Source organism: Aythya fuligula, chromosome 1, assembly GCF_009819795.1.
Source record: "Aythya fuligula isolate bAytFul2 chromosome 1, bAytFul2.pri, whole genome shotgun sequence".
In the NCBI taxonomy this organism is placed as follows: Eukaryota; Metazoa; Chordata; class Aves; order Anseriformes; family Anatidae; genus Aythya; species Aythya fuligula.
The window spans coordinates 155,128,199-155,150,687 of NC_045559.1; the positions used below are offsets into that span (position 1 = coordinate 155,128,199).

Here is a 22,489-nt window from a genome sequence, read left to right on the forward strand (position 1 = left end):
AACAAAGCTTCTTTCTGCAACAACTAGAATTTACAGTCTTCTCCACTGGATGGCAACCTAAGATCCAGCAACAGAATGAACAGCTTTCTCCAAAGGACCACCAAAACGAGAAATCCACCACTATGAAGGTTTACCTAAAGTATGTGCTTCTGTTGCTGTTGCAGATGCCATGCTATAAACATGAGAAAAAAATGAAACCTCGAACAATTGTGAATGATTATGGCCTCATCATGTTGGATGAGGTTCAAATCAGTACTAACATAGCCCTAAAAATACCCCATTTTGTGTTTAACTGTTTTTCTGTTCTTTGTCTTAATAGTGTCACGAAATATGAACTACAGTTGCCATTAGAAGTACTTGAAAGTAATGCTGATTTCTGGTAAGCATTTTGTCACATACATCATGAGTAGAGTTCTGCAAGTTCTTTTAGAGAATAAATCGTTTTAGTAGTCACTTGAATTTGTAGTAGGAAAATGTAAGATGCAAATGGTGGGGTGGAGAAGACCAGATCTTATGTCTCTGATTTGTTTAAAATGCAGAATGCAATTTCTCCCAAAAAAAATGAGAGGAGAAGACAGATAAAAGAGAGAGGAGGAAAAAAAATCACATAGGCATTTTCCAGAAAAATAACAGGAAATTATATATAAATTTGAGCTCTTTGTACTTTACAAAATTAAGAGAAAAAATGTTTCTACAGTGAGGAAGCCTCTAAGAGTTGAAAACATTTCTGCTATTATCTCTAGATCTCAATTCCCAATTCTGAGCAATTGCTGAAAAGTAGGACATTGCATAGCCTTGATAGCAAGAATGACCTTGACAATTAGATTATATTGCTTTATATTCAAGTGCCCATCACTATCTTTTTTTTTTTTATTTTTTCAAGATGAGAATGGTTCACAGCAGTATCATGGACAAGAAGTGACAATAATTCTTGAAGAAATATCTCCACTCAGCAAGCTTAAATCTAGTAGCAGCAACCACTGTCCCACTGTCTAAAGTTAGCCAGCAAGAACTTGTTAAAAGTGTAATACTACACTTTCTCCCTCTTCTTTCTTCGGAATTGTCACCCAGTTTATGACAATTTATAGAAAGCAGAATTAAATCATAATTTCATCAACAGTCATTGCTGAATTCTTCCATTAACTTATCTAGCCTCTCTTTGAACCCAGGTACACTTTTTGTTTCCACACTATCTCAGCTCAGTGATTCTGTGATTTAACTGTGCTCTGTGAATAAATATCTTCATTTTTAAGTCAGCTGGATAGAGATCATTTATTGTTGGCAACTGTGAAGGACTATTACCTGTTCACTTGTTTTGCAGTTTATGAGCTGGAAATCTGTTTTGGAGTAAGATCTCCAAATACTCCAGGAAAGTGATCTCACTTAAACAGACAGCCACAGTGTCTCAGAAGAACCTATCATTGTCACTATTCTCTTGGTGTCCTTGTGTGGTGCTTTTTTGCTGTTGTTTGTTCTGTTTTGTTTAGGGGGCAGGAGTGCAGTGGGCAGCGGGGAGGCAGAAAACATGTCTCAAGATAATAGGAACACTAATTTTAACAAGGCATTACATAATAGCTTTTAATGTGGATTTGTCAAGGGTTATTTTCATTGTGACTATTTTGGTGCTGGATTTTTGTTTGTTTGGACACAAAATTTTCCAGAAGAAAGTTGTTTCTGACTTTATCAAGATATAGATTGTTTTTTTGCTTTACTCCCACATACACAAAAGTTTAAATGAACAAGCTCAGGACAATGTTACATGCACATAAAAAAAAATGAGAAAAATGAATGTGGTGCATAATTACACTGCCTATTTATCAGGTGAGACTTCCTAGGACATGAACTGTCCTGTCCCTTGAGAAAGAATTTGTTCCTGCCCTATGAAATGATAATCTTGCTTATGCAGCACAATACTAACTGCTAACTTTTCTATACTCAAGGTCTGTTTCCTGTTTATGGAAATGGAAAAATGTCAATTCTAATCCCACACAGTTTAAAATTTGATGGAAGTATTAGAGAAAACTGCTCATTTGAACAACAAGTGTAGGATCTATTTTACATATGGCTTCTCTTCATGTCTTCCACTCTAATTTGTGTACACAGCTGAGACGAGAGTTTTTCCTGTCATGAGCATCTGTTTGACTCATAGTATGTGATCTGTCTATCTCTGTGAACTGTTCCAACGGCAGTGCTGAAGCATCTGCCACAGTGGCTCTTTCTCTATAGTGGATTCAAATCTCCTACAGAGGAATTTGAAAGAAGGATGAGGAGAAAAGCAATTCATTGAGCCTCTGCTGATGTTCAGAAAACTTGTTTTTCTTTTACCTTCAATGGTCATCTTCTGGTGACATTTACCTGAGTATGGTGCGCAGTGTTATACCTTTAACTACAGCTCCCTGAGGCCCAGGGTAGAAGCAGCCCATTTCTGTAGTCTCTTTCTGAGAGTCATGACGTATGTTCAGAATTCTTTCTGCTTGTCCTTTTACGGTGCAAACCTTTTTCAATCTGACTTGCATGTTCTTGAGGGCATGATTCAGATCATCTAAGCCATGCAGCTCCTCTCAAGATGATCAGTGGATCATCTTGGCTCACTCCCAGTGATTACAATGGGTAGAAACAGGCAGTCCACAAGCACTAGGCAGGACATGGCACACTCCGTTGACTATACAGTCTCTAGGAGTCTAGATAAGACACCTCAATTTTGCATAGCTTAAAATGTCACTTGAATTTCACTCCCAAAACAAAGTCTTCTTTATGTACACAAATATGGCATTATAAAGGTAAAAACCAAAAGAATTAACTGTATTGACTGCATGAGCTGAATTTATTTTTTTTTTTCAATCTTTCACAAGTGTCTAAGCAACTTCTCACTGTTCTACTGAACTTCTTTATTCCTCAAATATATTCCTCTTTACTAAGAAATTAAAAGTAGAGAAGAGGTGGCACAGGCTACCTATAAACTCTTGAAATGGTTAGGAAAAACTTCTCTAGATATAAAAATATGGGTTTGAAGTTAAATGAGTACTGCCAAGATCTCTAAGTACAGTCTGTGCTGTCAAAAGGCTGAAGGGCAGTACTCCAGAATGAGCTTTCATTGGTTTGGATCATAGTCAAATCTTTTCTGAGCTAGATATGCATGAAATCAAGAGCCAGTTGCCCTGATCTTGGAATTGCTGTTCAAGGAACTGAGGAAAATATAGTGATAATCTGCACATATAAAAGACCTTTGCTCAAAAAATAACTGTAATGATTTATTCGTTTTTTCTCCATTAGCTGCTCTTCCGAACTCTTGAACAGTTCAGTATTGCTCTTCTACCATATGGTACCACCACATGTTAACTGACCACATCTATAATACTTTTGAATTAAAAAGTATTTGATTTTTTAATTAGTTTTTATTACTTCAAACAGCTTCTCTGCAACAATTTCAGGATGCACTAATAATAACATACTTTTCTTCTCTAAGTAGAATATAATATGCTGCTTTGATGTTTGAACTGAAAGCAATAATCTTAGGTATCTGCCATGATATCTTTGTAGCTTCCAGAAGTGTTTCACTAAACAAAACAAAACAAAACAAACAAACAAAAAAAGTAGTTTTATTAGACTGCAAAATAGGATAGGCTTATTACTTCCTCTGTTACTGCTGTCCTTATGTGTGATTCAGAGAAGATTTTAAAGACATTGGGATATGAAAGTGAGACGTACTAATAGGAGGATGAGTAGAAACATACTTGTGTACAGGAACATAAGCTTCCCTCAGATAATGTTGCCATCATATTTCATAAAAGAACATGAATATTCCAATTTTCATAACACTATATTAGAACTGGACATTTAAGACCTGAGTTCTAGATGCTATAACCTCTCCTACAGAGAAAACAGGCTTAGGAAATAAAGGGAAAATGAAAGAAAAAAATTATATTCTTTCCACAACTACTCTAACTCACCTCAGATCCATTACTAATTTTATTTAACCTTTACAAACAAACAACTTCAAAACAATTATGTTATAGTTTTAAAACATAAAACTGTATACCTCATTCAAGAATATGTTTCACCTTTGACCAAAGATAAAGAGCTAGTGTTGCTTGGTCCTGAACACTGTTATCCCATAAAAAGTTATTTTCATATGTCAATTTAACCAGAAGACTTGCACTATCAAAAACTGATCAGCACTGCTATATGTTACTTTTAGAATATGGATCAATATATTTTGGTGAAATATCTCAAAGACTTAAGCATAATGGGTTTGGATCAATATCCCAGGTTTAACACCCAGTGTTTAAGGTATTTTGTTTTTTCATCTTAGTGTGGATACATTGCATTGTTCTTGAAAAACATGTAAGATTCTATATGTTTTAGACAGATAATATAAATCCTACCACTACATTTAAACGTCTACACTGATGACCTTCATAGCCAATGGAGAGAAACATGACCTTCTAGGAATTTCTATCCAACTACTTAAGGACTGAATGAATTGAGTCCTGCAAAGGCCCACATATTTATTTACTGAGAAAAGCCAGAAGACCAGTTCAGGTATGCATTTCTTCACATGCACCTGGAGTAGAAGATATGAAGAAGAGCAAAAGTTTCAACAGTGCAAGCTCTTATTAACATAAGACATTAATGTTGCCAAAGCATGTGTTTAAAAACTAATGTGACAGAAACTCAACACTCAGATTCCTTTGGTAGATACTTAGGAGGAAGAACAGTATTACACAGCAGGATGCTATAGTGCAATTCCTTCTCCTGCAGGCATATTTTTTTCTTAAATATATATAATGAGTCCTAACAGTCTGATGGAAGGGCTTGCTGGCACTTACGTCTTTTACAAGCCATGCAGCAAAGGTGTCTCTTTTACTTAGGAAAGATTAAACTCAAAACATCACTTTGAGTATATTAAAGATGCAAATGCATTAACTGGATTAGAAAAACATTACATTTCTGTGTGAGATACCACACCTTCATAATAAAAAATCTTTCTGAAACAAAGTGTCTTCAATTTGGTTTTCTCACTCAATGAACTAAGTCAAAAAAGTTAACAACCCTGACTTCTAAATTCACAGCCTTCATTAATTCAGCATAATTTTCACCGAGTGCCCGTATTTGGACAAGTAATGAAGTTAGACCTTGAGAATGCAGTGTTAGAACAGCAACAGCTACAACAAAATGGTCACTTTAATGAATACAGGCCAACTTGTGCTTCCCATCATAAAATCCTAATGGAATACAAGAAGATGAGCTGCTAAGGTAGGTAAGAAATCATAACTTTTATTAAAGAGACCAGACAACGCTGTATTTTTGAAGTAGATGCTCGTAGACTCACAGTTGTGAATGGCATATCAGTTTTACTTCATTAAAGAGAAAATGATGATTCTTTTAACTACAAAAGCAGCAAGAATAATTTGATACAATTGGAAAGAATAATACTAATTTATAGAATAAATAAAGTGAACTGTCATTCTTTGAATGCATTAGCAAAATTATATGAATACCAATTTATCAACCGTATTACATAAATGGCATTAATGAAATTAGACTTTACACAAAATAATTTACAGAATATCCACCATAATAGGACTACAAAGCAAAATTGCTCTTATATAGCAATTATAAGAGCTTAGAACAGCTTACTGCAAACTTCACAATTAGACATATAGAAACTATCAGCGATTTTCTCATATGACTCCCAACCAATTTCCAGATTTCTAAAATCAGTCCTGATTTAGGATAACAGAAGTAACTAAGCCTAATGTGGAGATGTAATAAATAAATAAAATAAAATAAACAGCAGAATCTTAAGTTTCACTAGTATAGATACAGTCAGTGCAAGATGCTCATTGAAAATCTGACCTACAACTGTTGTGAGGAAAGTCGTGAGCTGACAACACATACAAAACAAAGGTGGAAAGGAAAACCTGCAAATGCTGAAGTGCTGAACACTTGCACAGTCATAAGTACTCAAAAGTTTCCTGCCTGGACTAATAAGCCTGCAGTGTTTATTCAGGACTGCTGTGAACACTACAGTGAAAAGAGGACCCCTGAGAAGATTTTTCACAACCCAAAATATTGTTTAAATAATTCAGTGAGAGCTGTTGAATTACATTGCCTTTGCTACAGATGATAAATAATTTGCATTTAAAAATATAAAATGCTTCAGAATATCACTGTATAAGGGATCTTATTGTAAAATATCACTAAACACGTTACTTGAAAGGTATCATATATATAAAAGTTTAATCCAAATAGATTGGATTTCATTTATACGAACTTCAGTGAGGCACAAATACACAAATCTTCTGTCAAGTATAATCACCTATGATTCATATTTATTTTACGTTATGCTTATTTTTGAACTATACAGCATGAATTTTCATTGGTAATAATGTCAAACCTTACTATACAGAAAAAGAGATGACAGATCTTTCTGCCTCCATTGTTGCATTTCATAAACCATGGTAAAGTGGCCCTGAACTCCCTAGGAAAACTTTTAATAGTCAACAGTTCTCTAATGCTAAATTCTGGAGTAAATCTGTGGATTTTTGTTTGTTTGTTTGCTTGCTTTAGGGCTGTGTAAAATGAAAGAACAAAACACTCCAGAATGAAGGTATTATAATGCCAGAATTCAAACTCTTAGAATACCCTTGGTCACTGTTCTTTCTCTTGTCTATCTTTCAGACTTTATAAATGCTAGCAGTTATTCAACACAGCTCAAATCATGCTTTTCAGTTTAAAAGACAATACACTTTGTAAATTATTACCAACTTATTAAAAATAAATTCACCCAGCATTAGAACCCTTCCATTATAACTCCTTCTGTGCATGACAAAGGACAAACAGTACAGAAAACTATGCATTTGCTCAAGTAAACAGAAGGATAACCAGATCATTTATTTACAGGTAATCAAATGCAATACATATTTTTTTGCTTTTAAATAATTAAATAAATTATATTCTGAAATGTCATGAGACTTGTCTAAGTATATACTGAAAACTATATTAACATATTAATAAAAATAATAAAACTATGAAAATAATAAAGCTATATTAACATATAACTATATTATATTATAACATTACTATTATTAAAGCAGGAATTATTTATTATGTGTATACTTCCTGACAAAATAGAGAACAAAACCCACAATTAATGTAAACAAAAGAATCATAACATTTCATTTTTCACCTAATATCAGACTTGGATCTCCTAAAAACAACTGACAGAGGGTTCAGAATTTCAGCCTTTACATAAAGTAAATAGTTTTTATACAATCTATTATCAAACCAGTATTTTTCTTTCTTCTGTTTTTTGCCTTTCTCTGGAATAGTTCAGATTATATCCTTACCTGTAATTCCCAAATTCATTAAGATAACCTAAAAATAATATTTCAAGTTTCTCAAAATAAAAGATATCAAAAAGTTACCTCCAGAAAACCAGCAACTAGACAAATATTGTTATTTTATTATTGAATTACATGTTGATGACAAAAATAGAAATGTCTTTTGTTTTCTGTGATGACACAGAAAAAAATTGTCATAAGACCCTCTCATTTTTCTCACAACCAAAATAGGATCAATATCAACTTAATGGTGTTTCTTTTTGGGGGTGTGGGTGGGAGTGGTAAAACTAATGGATATCGAATTAGATATCGAATATAACCTGAAAACAGCACTTTTCCAAATGCAGGTTTATAAATTGTAATGAAAAAATTCTCCTGAATTCATGGAGGACCTTTGGAGCTACATATTCTTCTTACAGGTCAGATGTCCTGATTCTTCATTACAGCCGAGGTGCCATATGCTGGTGAACCATAGGGATGCTCTTCCAAGTATCCCTAAGGGGGCAGCAGCAGTTCAAAACAATATTTCAGACTTAAGGCATTTGGATTTCTTTCAATTGAAGGTCAAAACAAAACTGTGAACAATTCTGATTCCAATTCCTAATCGTGGGATGCTAGGCTGATTTTGGAATGCTGTTGGTGCTAAGATTTCATGAGTTCATGAGAAGACTAAACATTCACTGTTCTGGGGCAGGCATTGCCAAATTTGGCAGTTGTAAGGACACACAAATTTACAGTTGCTTTTCTCTAAGCATCTGTTGTTTGTCGTTATTGACAATAGCATATTAGGCAAAGCAGTAAAAGCCACAGTTGGCTATTCTTAACATTTCAATTTGCTCAGGCTTTTGTTTTTTTGTGTTTTTTTTTTTTTTGCATAGGTTGCAAGTGGTGCCTTCAATAGTAGTTTCACCTCTGCCTCATTATGATTTGAGAGCTAGCTCAAATAGAAGAAAACTAAGAGGAATTCATTATATCTCTTTACATCACCATTTATCTGCTTTTTTTTGGCTAAGAACTAATTTGGGATTGAACTCTTGTTTCAGAATATTTAAGAGTCTAAGGAGAAAATTCCTTCCCCAGCGTAAGAGCTGTGCTAAAGCTAAACATTTATTTGATGATAGATGCTTATTATAATCATTTTCTAACAGCTTGCTCAGCAATTAAAATCAATCAGGCTGTTTAATTCTTCTTAATTTGGATACTTTTGATATGTGTTTCATATGAAACTCTTCCTTCCAAACTTGATTAGCTGTTTTTAATAATCCCTGTTAGTTCTGAGTCCATCAACATGCATAATTTTATTATTTCCTTCTCTCACATCTATTTTTGTTTCAGTGGAATCACTGGTCTCAAGATGGAAAGTCTACATTCAGCTCTCCTCTGTGGACTTTTAATTCATCCCTGTTCACATTCTAGCCATGTGCTTTGGACAACCAAAACTGTGTAAGTGTCAGTTAAACCACTTAATGAACAAGAAGAAAGCTGGTAAAAGGGCTGGAAAGCAGGTCCTGTGAGGAGAGGCTGAGGACACTTGGGTTGTCTACTCTGGAGAAGAGAAGGCTAAGAAGCGATATCATCATTGTCCTCTACAAATTCCTGAGGAGGGGAAGCAGAGAGGGAGATGCCGGCCTCTTCCATCTGGTAAATGATGATGGAACATGTGGGAATGGCACAAAACTGTGCCAGGAAAGGTTCAGACCGATCATTAGGAAAAATTTCTGTACCATGAGGGTGGTAAAACACTGGAACAGGCTTCTTAGCAAGGTGGTTGATGCCCCATGCCCCATGCCTGTCTGTGTTCAAGAGGCATTTGGATAATGCCCTGATTAATATGTTGTAATTTTTGGTTAGTCCTGAAGTGGTCAGGCAGTTGAACTACATGACCTTTGAAGGTCCCTTCCAACTGAACTCTTCTCTTCTCTTGAACAACATGAATACAGCAATTTAGGGATTCTTATCTCAGTTTTGATAAAAGTGTGAACCTACACCATGTAACAGGCTAGACCCAGAACAAGCTCTAGTTTCTGAATTAAGGGCCAAATTGTCATGATATTATGGTTATTTTAAAAAATAAATAAATAAGCCAAAAAGGAAGCAGCTGAAGCACGTGAAATGTAAACTGTTAGGAAAGCTTTCATTTAAATAATACCCCCTTTTTTTTTTTTTTTGATCTGTTCCCATCCAATCTTGATGGTATGAAATATGGCAAAAGCTACAAGATTTAACTGAGATATGGTATTACAGCTAGCTGTTAAAACTCTAAACAACTTCCTTTAAAAAATGCACAAAAGGACAAAGAAGAGCACCAAAGATTTTATTTATTCATTTTTACCATATCCATCTTCTGTCTCCAGGGCTTATTTGCAGTTGTTTGTTTGTTTGTTTGTTTGTTTTTGCAAGGATTTATTTGCAAGGCTGTTTGCAGTTTTAAACACAGATACAGCAAACTCTTCCAGTGCTGATACACATGCACCAGCATTATGTAGCCTATGGAATTGCTTCCCATGTCAGGCCTAAAATTGCAGTCATCAACAGCTATGGTACATGATTTTTAAACAGAAAGCAAAAACAGAGAGAGATGAAGAATGTCACAACAGATAAAAACCATTTACATTCAATTAGTTTGAACAATACTGATTTTCCCCTCCTCTCCCTGAGTAGCCAGAAATACTACACAGACAAATTCACTAGTGTCTCTGTGTGTGTGTGTGTGTGTGTGTGTGTGTGTGTGTGTGTTTGTGTAGGGTAGGGAAGAGAAAGTTCACAGGTTCAGGTGTTCTGTATTTACAGAGAAAAGTGGTGATGTCTGCTCATGTCATTATTGCTTCTAAAATGTCACAGTATTCTGGGATCATGAGAACAGAAGTTGAGCAACTCAAGATTTAGATAATTCTAGACTGAGAATCAGAAGGCTGAAGCAGCTCTTATGAGGTTATCCAATTCACATTGGTATCTCTAAGGAAAAAAATTTTTTTGCTGCATTGTTTCTCAGTACCTTGCTCTGCCTGTTATTAAACATCTTCATGCAGGCAAATACCAGACCTGAAACTACCAGCTTTTGTCGCTTACCATCCCCACCACTAGAAATCTCTCCCAAGTACTGGCAGAGAAGGACCTGGGAGTACTGGTTGATAGTCAGCTGAATATGAGCCAGCAGTGTGCTTAGGTGGCCAAGAAGGCCAACAGCATCCTGGCTTGCATAAGAAGCAGTGTGGCCAGCAGGGCTAGGGAAGTGATCGTCCCCCTGTACTCAGCTCTGGTGAGGCCGCACCTCAAGTACTGTGTTCAGTTTTGGGCCCCTTGCTACAAGAAGGACATCAATTTGCTCAAGCGAGTCCAGAGAAGGGCGACAAAGCTGGTGAGGGGCCTGGAGAACAAGTCCTACGAGGAGCGGCTGAGGGAGCTGGGATTGTTCAGCCTGGAGAAAAGGAGGCTCAGGGACAACCTTATCACTCTTTATAAGTACATTAACGGAGGCTATAGCGAGGTGGGGGTTGGTCTATTCTCCCATGTGCCTGGTGACAGGACGAGGGGGAATGGGCTAAAGTTGCACCAGGGGAGTTTTAGGTTGGATATTAGAAAGAACTTCTTTACTGAGAGGGTTGTTAGGCATCGGAATGGGCTGCCCAGGGAAGTGGTGGAGTCACCATCCCTGGAGGTCTTTAAAAGACGTTTAGATGTTGAACTTAGCGATATGGTTTAGTGGAAGACTTGTTAATGTTAGGTCAGAGGTTGGACTCGATGATCTTGAGGTCTCTTCTAACCTAGACAATTCTTTGATTCTGTGATTCTGTAATATTTAATCATGCTATAATTTACATGTTACGTGTCCTAACCATTATAGAAACAGATAATAGCTACTTTTCTTCCCCTTAGCAACAGCCTGCTTGCGCTTTGCTTTTTCTCCCATCACTCTTTCTTTTCCAGGTTAAACAGGTCCAGATATTTCATTCCTTTTATATAAACTGAGTTTCCTAGATTCTTGATTGCTCTCATAATGCTCCTGGGAATACTCTTCAAGTTTGCCTTTTTTTTTTTTTCTGAAAAACCTGTAACTGGGATTATGCTGAATTTCATCAAGATGATTTTGAACCACTTGCCCTACTTTTTGTATTTGTATTCATTTTGTCCCTTCTAAATTGGACTGATTCATTGATCCATTCCGACTGTCATTTTCCAGCACAATACATGGAGCAGATTAGGAACCTTTCTTACTTGAACATATTCTCCTTGCGTCTAAATTTGCAGAATTTAAATGTGTTGAAAGTGTTTCTGAGACACAGTTTGACTTTCCATAACCCAAGAGAATACTTCAGGCACTGCACATCTGATCTGTACTCCTGCCCTGAACTCTTGTGTTACATGTGCCTTGTTTTGATAGCAAGCACACGGAACTGCCTAAGAATAAAAGTGCCCATTTTTCCATAGCTTAGCAATTCAGTAGTAATATTAAGAAAAAAATAAATGATTTCAGGATGTGCAGGATGGACATTTTTCCCCTTCAGTTATAAAAGAACAAATAAAAAAAAAATAAAATGAAAATAGGACATTTTGACTGAGTAACAAGGCAAAATGAATGGGAGGAATGGGAGGAAGAGGACAGTCATACAGCTACTGAAGCAGAAGAATATGCATCGTGATATAGTGTACAAGTAGAGGTGCTGAGTTGTGAAAACTAATCTACAGGCTTCAGCTCCAGCTGATAACCTAGAGTAACCCAGAGCATTCTGCTCTTCTGGTTTTAATCAGTTCTCTCTACTTCTAAATATTATCTACATAGTACTGTTAGCTCTTTCAGAAAGTTAACATTAAAATTTAGAGATAAAGTCAATATAAAAATAATATCTACTTTTATATAAAAATAAAATACTTTAGTAAGGAAATGTATAAGTTAAATTAAAATCAAGGAAGTCTTTCATTTAAGATATGGAATTCTTGTCACCGCCTATATCTTTAAGTTGAGCCACAAATAAATTGTGCTAATTAATTATTTTAATCAAATAAAATTACTTTTAAAAACCACTGTAGTCTAGAATTTAATGAGATGTTTCATTGATGTAAAAGGACTGAAGCTTCTAATCATACTTCTTAAAATATAACAGTGTAATAATAGTAACAATATAATAATACATGTATAATGACTAAAATGTAATAGTACTGTATAATAATATAGTTTTGAAAATATATAATATATGGATAGTAAGCCCACCTGCATATAAAAATTAGAATACAAGAAATTTTTTCTTAGGAAATCTGTAATTACAAGATGTTTACTTCAAATTCTTACTGAGACATTTAGTAAGAGTACTATAACTCACTTGGGAAAAAGCATGAAAATAAAAGCCAGGATATAAAGTTGAAATTAAATCTGAAATACAGGTATCTAAGAAAGGATAATTCATCCTGAGAAGATTGTTGACAAATTAGGACAATGAGAGTGCCAAGGGTCAACCACTTATTGGGCCTTAGTGCTTGCAAAGCACTACCCAAGATGATAAACTAAAGCAGATCTCTAGCTGTTTGCTGAAAGGGTATGTACTGTTTTCTTAGACATCACTAATCAATACATTATAGTTCCTACATAACCTATTTAGAGATGCCTGAATCCTAAAATCATAGAATTATTTAGGTTGGAAAAGACCTTCAAGATCATTGAGTCCAACCATCAAGCTGACTTACTGAGTACCATCACTAAAGCACGTCTCAGGGCCACATCCACGTTCTTAAATAGAATAATTGAATAACTACGGTTGGAAAAGACCTGCAAGATCATGTGGACCAACCATCACCCTACTACCAATGTCACCCACTAAACCATGTCCCTAAGCACCAGGGGATGGGGACTCCACCACTTCCCTGGGCAGCCTGTTGTGACGCTTGACCACCCTCTCCTTTTCTGCTGGGCAGCTTTACAGTCATTCTTCCCCAAGCCCATACTGCTGCATCGGGTTATTGTGACCCAAGAGCAGCACCCAGTTGCACCCAGCCTTGCTGAGTGACTTGCAACTGGATGCAGCCCATTGACGCAGCCTATCCAGATCCCTCTGCAGAGCTTTCATACCTTCAGTTGTCCTGCCTAACTCAGTATTGTCTGCAAACTTTCTGAAGATACATTTGATTCCTTCATCCAGATCACTGATAAAAATGTTAAGCAAAACTGGACCCAGTGCTGAGCCTTGGTGACTGGCTGCCAAGAGGATTAGACTCCACTATGACTTCTGGCCATCCAGCCAGTTCTTCACCCAACAAGCTGTATACCTGTCCATGCCAGGAGCAACCATTTTCTACAAGAGAATACTGTGGCAACCACTGTCCAACTCTTTACTAAAATCCAGGTAGACAACATGAACAGCCTCATCTACTAAGCCCATAATCTTCTTCTCATATAAGGAGATAAGGTTAGTCAGGCAGGACCTGCTTTTCATAAACCCATGCTGAAGATGCAGACTGTCAGTGCCTGATCTGATTAGTACCAGCTATCTCCCATTTTACTAACACACCTTTATAGCCTTTATCCACCTTCTTTGATACTACCTCATCTTGGTAATAAGAGTATGATCTTTATAAAACGTAATTGCAATGAACCTCTCAATATTTTCATCTGTCACCACAAGTTCAGAGAAATACTTGTTTTCTTGATGAGAGCAATAAAGCAAAAACACATATCTCATTTCTCTGAAAATCCATCTGACATTCACAAATGATAGTGTCTTGTAAGTCGTGAAACATATCGATTCCAGAGATATGCATCCAGGAGCCTAGCAGTTTATTTTTATCTCTTCTTTGCCATTGCTACTGAGTGATGTCTCCCAGGCTAGTGCATACATAAAACAATACAGGTGTTTCACCTTTAAAACATTTTATCTTAGTGTCTTAACTTATGGTGCTCTCCTGAGACACCACATATATTAAGAGATTAGTTCATTCTTCAGAGCCAGAGAAAGTTTTAAGCAAACAGCTTGTCTGATATCACAAACTCTGTATTAAAAGGAGCACTTTATAAAGATCATCCCTGAAAAGAAAAATCCATATTCATTTTTTCCAACTATAAATGCCAGTCCATCTTCTCCTAACCAGCATATGGTTAAGCTCCATAAATTTGATGCAGAAATGTCTGAGGACCAGTAATATTCTTTTTTTCTTTAAAACATAAATACAGGTTGTTTTTTAATTCTGTTTATAGATGAGGCCTGAGAGAAGGAAACCCATGCTGACTTGTTTTCCAAATGGGCTTTGACATATACCCAGAGAAACAATGCACTTGACTCCACTTGGCTAATTTAGAGCAATGAGAAATACAGAAGGAAAGACAGAAGTGAGTTAAAAAGGTACCTTCTTACAACATCTTCTCCATTCCAACACAGGAGTCCATCAGCAGCTGCCAACTCATTACCGCACAGCTGATCAGCCAGTCCGCCGTAAAAGGCTCTGTAGAGCCGGAGGTGGCTGATAAATTCTCTGCACAGAGGAACATGGGAAACAATAGACAGTGTCAATCAATAACATTAAGCAGTACTGCTATTGTGCATGTCTACGAGAAGATACAGAATATGCTTTTTCTAATGTTCTCTCCTGGTTCCAATGATGTTTTAAACCAATTTGTCAATTTCTTATTACCTAAGTTAGATTCTCTCTGACACATTTCAGTAGTTTACAGACTTGATACTCTTATTGTCAAAATTAAACAATTTACTCATGCTCTGGAATGTGAGTTATTTTCCTCCACCCTGAAATTTTCTTGCATAATTTTGATACAGCTTGCAATACTACACTTGTACAAATGTAATAAAAAATGATCCAAAGGAAAGCATAGCAAATAAAAAAACAGGTGTATATTAATGTCATCTGTTTTTCAGCGCTACCAACTGGTCCCCTACAGTCCTACAAGTACAAGAAAGAGTATTGGTGAGAGTTATGGAGTAATTCAAGATTTAGGTAGAATGGGTTTAAGATGTAGATGTTAAATATTTAGTGGATATTTAAATTACTGTCTGCCAAAAGACATCAATTTTATCTTGTTATGCTGCTAAATTATAAATTATGTATTGCTATTTTAAAGAATTGCCAAGTTGCCCAGAGCTAATGATAAGGTTTTGCACTTAAATCAAAACAAATGAATGACTTTTTAGCTAGTATGTTTGTAACTGGATTGAGATATTTATGTTTATAAATTGTTTGCTTATGTATTGAAAATCTCTTCCTGGGAGACCCATTCCTGCTGTGAAAAATTAAAATACTTATTTATTCTGGTTTAGAATATCACAGTATACTGAGTTATCTGTGACCCGCAGGCATGAAGAAGAAAGGTACCGACAAATGCTGTACTCATTGCTCTATGAGCCAGCAAGTTTCTCATTATGCTAACTTCTTGAACGCTGTCTGGAATTTTTAAAAAAAAAAAAAAAAAGAAAATAGCTCTAAAAGTTCTAGACATTTCATTACATTTAGTTAACACAGATCTAAAATGGCATATGGAATTAAATTTTTAATTTTTGCTTACTCAAAATTAACACAAATAAAACATGAGTAATTTTATATATTTTGTCATTGAAAAAGCCACTTTTTAATTGTAATTGTAGGGCAAATATTCTACACAAAGCACAGTGATTCAGATTTACTATGATTATTTAAGGGGATCTAAGTGCATTACTGTTCTGAAACTACTGTTCTGAAAATCTCAGGTAGGGTCTTTTTTGACTATTCATCATGTAATTGTATATGCACAGTTTATTTTAAGTATATAAATATGATTCACATACACTTTCCCAACCACAGATAGTTGTATCCTGTATTGTTCCATCCCCCAAATTGCATATAGTGTGCATAATATGTTTGCAGATTTCCTCCATATCCCATTGAGGGGGATTGATTTTGATTTTGACTATGCGTTGTGTTTATGTTCTGGATGAATACTAGTGATTAAAGTCTTCTCATAATAAATAGTTGAAATTTCTTCTTCTGTACAATCAATCCATGTATTATAAAGAAATGGAAATGAATACAGCTGCTACAATATCTTATACCAAACTGCGTTGTAACAGAAAGGTCAGTTATTTAGTTTATTAGCAGATGCATCCTGAGGCAAAGCCGAAGTTAATACAGAAGTAATAACTGATTTCAGCCCCTGTAGATGTCTGACCAAAGTAGTTAGAAGGGCAGATGGTTTGAATGTCAATTTTCACATCAACATCTTTTAGACCAGATAGCATGTAATTATAGGCAGCTGAGCACAAATGTGCAATTGCAGTCAGTGCAAGCTACAAACATTTCTTATCTGTTTGGCAATGTTTTTGTTTGTTTTTGTTCTTACAATTTTATTCTCCTTGTTATAACCTGTCTGCAAAGCTAAGGTTTGGAGAAAAAATCATTATGTATTTTTAAGATTGTATGTTGTTTTGTAATGTTCCGCTTAGCAATTTCAAAAATTCATCTGACATTTTTAAGTGTCAAAAGCAAAGTGGAATTTCCTTTTTTTCTTGTACCACATAGTGCTTGAAAACACTTGCCTAAGGTGTTGATGTTTAAATTGATGGTGTTTCTGATAGTGAAAATTATTTAGGAAAAGTTCAGGCAGTAGTCCAACATGTACATTGTTCTTTAATGCACATGTACATGTAAACTTTCATCTGCAGCTGGATTTGAGAAATATTAGGAAACTGGGGAACTCTTGGGAGTCACACATTTAATGGAGTCCTTTTGTTCACTTGTTGTTTTCCTAAGATAATTCTCATTGATCAAGCCTCCACCATTTGGGAGAAGCCTATTCTTTTCTGCTAAAGTTTGTGAAAGTTGCAGAGAGCAACCCTGTTGCCAGAGGTAAACAGGTCAGAAGGTAAAAAAAGCAGAGTTTGACTGGGAGAACCATGCTTCCTTAAAAGCAGGCTGTAAGGTTGCTGAAGTTGCTCTTCTGTTGCCATGCAGTTGCCATGGGAATATGGCAAATATAAATATAATATGGCAAATATAAAGTGATTGTGACTAATAAGGAAGAAGGGGTGATCCAGGAGATAGCAAGGGAAGATGATATGGACTATGAAGTTGCTAAACTGAAATTTCTGCCAGTGCATCTCAAAAACTTTTTTTTCTCATTCTACACCCCCCAGCTTTTTGGTGTAGTACCTGTTGCAAGCCATTAAATGGTTCCAGCATCTCAGACAGGAATAAACCATGGCAAAACAACATTGTTTTCTGCAGCCCACTGGCTCTGGTGTCCCATATGATCTCCCTGAGGTCCACCCAGACACTATTTTTTTGAATCAGAACGGTCCCAGATGAATTGAGATATTAGAATGCAATTTTGTGTTTGCAGAGTGCTAGCATTGAGTAAACATCAGGAACTTGCTTAGGAACATAAAGAACATTGCACTAGCTAGAATGGTCTGCCTTTGAAGCTCAGAGGCACATTTTCTTCTCCAGACATCAGAAATGAGTAATTATTACTTGGAATTCTCTCATTTCAGTCTCCTTTTGCACTACAAACTCAAATGAAAGAAAAAGAGGCCAAAGAAACCATCTCTGTACTTTAGTGGACACTGTGATGGGAATGAAATTTCTGATTTTTCCTTTGCATATGATTTGCATTAATAGAGCCTTTAATCTCACCAGTAATACTATCCTTACTCCTTACAGTGCAATTACTCCTTGCAGGCATTAAAGACTTGATTCATTTGTCTAAAGATAGAATATCTGGTGGCCTTTAAGGTGCCTTCAGCTATCTGAGATCTCTGCACAAGGCTGCAACATATGGCAAAACTTACAGGACACCTGTATCCTTCTGGGAAGCAGAAGATCAGTTGAGATACCTTAGGGCATCCTCAAATGGCACTGAACTCATGCTGTTGTGTGGGCAGCTGAACTGAGTCCTCCTCCCCACTGAATATAATGGCAGCTTAAACACTTAGCTCCTACACAGTTAGGGAAAGTTTACGCTGTAATGCTGAACCAGATATAAATCAAATACCTAAGTTTTGTAGTCACCTGAATTCACTATGTACTGGCTAAAGAGCCAAAGAAAAAAATCAGCAGGATTTGCTTCAATAAGAACTTCAAGACTTAAACCTAAATGCTTATTTTTCTCGTTTATCACAATAGAAAGGTATGTAAGAATGAAGTCATTACGTTTTTTGTCTTATCAATTTGTACAGTCTTCTGGTAAAAGGGACAATCAGGTCTTGACAGGTGCAGTAATACCCAATGATGTGCCATTTAAATGTAATTTGAAAATTTACACACAGAGTTGATATTCTTATTCATATTCATATTTTAGTTATCCACTCTTTTAAATATTTCAAAACACACCAAATGAACCCACTCATACATCCATTATACTGGAAAACATAAAGTCATAAAGTCATAAAATGACTCTTTTCAAAATGTAACTGAGCAGACTGTGTTGCTGAAATGCTTCATTCTTTGCATGCCACTGCACTGAATATAAGCTATTCTGTTGTAAAATTAATGGCTTACTTTATTCTTTCTTTCTGGCTGTAAAACTAATGTCTTACTTTCTTCTGTTGGCAAGGGTTTCTTCACTGTCTCTTGAGAACATCTTCAGCCCTTCATTATCTTTGTTCTGATCAAAAGAGCAACTTGGAGACTGTGCAGGCTTCCTTACAGGAGGGCCACATACCTTGTTCACCTAAAAGAAAAAAAGTCATTAGAAGGAAAGAAGATATGTAAGCAAAAAATATTACATATCCCTCAATTCAGTTTAAGTCCATTTTAACAAGAAAGAAAGTCTATGGACATATGATAAATATCAGCTACAAAAATATCATTAATTATCATATTTGTCAACAGTATGTCTATAACGAATGCAGTAAACACAATTCTATTTCATTTTGTAAAAGAAAAGAACAAACAAAATTACTCCTTTTGAAGGAATATAAAGTGTGTAAGCAAGTCACCACATGTATTTTATTGAATGTGGCTTTTTTGCCTTTTATCAAGAAACTGTATTGTTATGCAGACAGCGACAGTAACTTCAGAGATCAGAATGTGTTGTGAACAGCAGCATATTTCCATTTTTCTGTATTACACCCTAATCACATTTTTTTTTTAATATGTATTGAACTCTGTGATTTCTTTCAGGGTTGATGAATTATTATGGCACGTTCAGCATAGTTATTCAGAGCATATAGTGAACACTTAGCATGGTGTAAACCTGCATTACAACTTTGCGAGATGTAAATTTAATGATCCAAGATGCACGTTTAATGATTCAGACCATAGATGTTGAAAACACCAAGGGATTTTGTATGCCTGGTTTTCTGATCCAGATGTCAATAGATACAAGTTCACATGAATTCCCATTTTCTTCTTTGTAAAATGTGATAGTGAGCATTTTGTGCTATACATGATACCAGTTCATGTTCATTGCTCATTATTCTTCCTAGTCACTGAAGAAAAATAATTAGTGCCATACATATTTATTAAGCAAGAGATACTTGACGGCGAGGATCACATCAGAAAGTATGTTAAGCAGACTGAAGGGCACGTATCTTCTTTAACCTAGCATGTATGCAGTACCAAAAAACTAATACTGCATGTGATTTATTAAAACTCAGTTTTGATAGTCAGCCTTCTTAAAAAGGGCTTTGGGCTCTACAATAGGTATTCAGTTTTTGAAACACAAACACAAGCAGTGAGCGTCAGATCCAGATGTTTGGGAAGGAGCACCTCTCCCATGCCAGGCACAGGTTATGTGTGTAGGTTGTGCTGACTTTGGCCCTTGGATGTCTGAAAGAGATGCCACAGCTGTCCTGGCACTCTCAGAGACTAACTGCAGGGTGTGAGCCTGTGAGGGACAGAGAAACACGGTGTCAGCGATTTACCAGCTAATACAGGCTCTAAGGAGGTGAGTAATGCTCCTTTAGGAAAGAGGAAAAGGAAAAGGGGAAAAGGAAAAGGGAAATTTAGCTCCAGTTGTAATAAACTGAAAAAAACATGTATTTGTTGCTCCATATGTATTCCTATTGCTCCCCTATGAAGGCAGGAGAATCCACAGATATCTATATTCCTTGAACTTAAATTTAAATGTCTTTAAGTTTTACTCAACTAAAATGAAAAAAATAAAGAAAATCAGTAGTTCTTACAGTCCTAGTGGCTTGCAGTACGGACAGTGTTCATTTTTTACATTATATGGCTGCTTCAAAATACTATCTCATGACCTTTCTCTCTGTTTACTTACTTTGAGTGAATGTCTCAAGAAATGCATAGTATGATTTGGGGAATTTTGCATTCACTGATACATTTACAAATAAACCTTAGTTTCAAATATAGAATCTTTTAAAAAAAAATAATCTTATATAAGCTTTACATACATATCTATGGAATATTCTGAAAATACCAGTAGTTAAATTGTAAAAAGTGCCTGTACAGGAGCACACACACCTCTGCAATTCCCACAAAGAAGTACACGCCAGTAGTCATACTGCTGAGAGCTGTTATATTAATGATAGCAACATCTCTTGCAGCTGAAAGTTAGCTCACTAACCTTTAGCAAAGTCACTTCCTTCTTCAGAGTTTCTACAAGGTGAGCTACTTCAGCATGTACGAGCAGGTACTCTGATGATGTCTTTGTCTGTTACCTTTCTCTTTTTTATTACTTTTTTATTTTTATTTAAAACCCTGGGAACACTGCCTGGCTGGATAGCTTTGTGTGGTGTTGGTTTCTTTATTTTGTTTGACACATTACACTTGCATCACTCAACCAGCTGAACATGATCTGTTGTTTTGTTTTGTTTTGTTTTTCAGCTGTTCACTGGTGCCTGACATCTTTATGTCATATTCAAACCATTAACTGTACATGGATGCCAGATATATTTTTGCCTTCCTCTCTGTCCCAGTCTTCATTTTCACACAGTTTCTTCAGTAAGCAGTTGTGCACATGAAAAGGTCATATAGTAAGTACTATCTTGCCTTCAGGTGCCTGCTGTGTCTGTGAGACTAATATTTTAAAACTAAAATGTCAGAATTTCATTTTCCACATGATACACTTAAAAAAAAAATCATAATAATGTCTACTGTTTTTTGTATGTATTCCTTAAGTATCTAGAAAGTGTACATGGAACAAGTGTAATGCCAGTTAATTGTATTTCCGCCAATTCCAGAAGGATTTTAACAGCCTTTCAGCCACATCATCTCAGTATTCTTAGCCTTTGGGCTGTAAAAAATTCATCCAGTGCTATTACTGTCAGTCCTTGGAGACATAGACTTGAATCTTCACTTTGGAAGAAGGGGGTTGCTCTCAATACACTAATGAGCTAACAAAAGATCATTTTGCAGCAATATCCGATCAGAATGTATTCTTATCATCCTGCCCTCCAGTTGCACTGAAAAGGTATTTATTCTCACTGAACATTCCCACAAAAATTTGAGCATTTTTCTTGGCCACGAACACAAGATCCTTGAAGAGCATACAAAATGATTCTTGAAGAGGACTGAAAATACCCTGAGGAAAGTGAGACTGAAAGAATCACCGAAAATATTATTCTAAAGAGAATTACAAATCTCACTGAATTTCAGAAAGAATTAAAGATAACTATAAAATTTTAAAACAGACAAGCCTAAGCAACTTACTAGGATTTTTTTCTTTTCTCCTTATCTCCCCACTTTGGTCCAATTTTCTTAAACAGATACTGCACAATATTTAATGGCATAAAAGGAAACCTCAGAAAATTATAAAACTCACGATTTTCACAGTTCAGACAAACCTATTGTCATTATATTCAGCATGCTGTTATTATGCACAATTTGCATGCCACAGAATGATGATTGGGTTAATTAAAAGCTCTTGTAATAACCATGCAGTTAAATTGCAATTAGTGCCACACACGAACTTTATGACAGTTTGATTTTGCTTGGTGCATAGTTGAACATCTCTGGTTACACACAGTTTGGAAAACTTGAGTGTCATAAGCCTTCACATTTAAAGAGGGCTGGACAATGATGTGAGCATTATGTTAGTAACAACGGGACACTGCCATATCAGTTCACAGGTTCAATAGGGCCAATTGGTCACATCCTTTGGGACTTTTTTGCACTACAAAAATGGTTCTTTCTGACCTCAGCGTTTCTACTGAAATCATTTCACTATTTTTTTTTTTTTAATTATGAAATTCAATAATCATTCCTATGTTTAA

At 35.8% G+C, this 22,489-nt stretch overlaps 1 protein-coding gene across 1 annotated transcript in view; it reads right to left on the reverse strand.

The window, feature by feature from the left end:
- Positions 1-22,489, reverse strand: part of GPC5 (glypican 5) — a 771,981-nt gene that overhangs the window by 605,849 nt on the left and 143,643 nt on the right. The window contains exons 4-5 of the mRNA XM_032197871.1: positions 18,851-18,984; positions 14,679-14,804 (exon numbers count right to left, since the gene is read on the reverse strand). Of these exons, the coding sequence (XP_032053762.1) occupies positions 14,679-14,804; positions 18,851-18,984 (260 nt within the window). The remainder of the gene's footprint in view (positions 1-14,678; positions 14,805-18,850; positions 18,985-22,489) is intronic.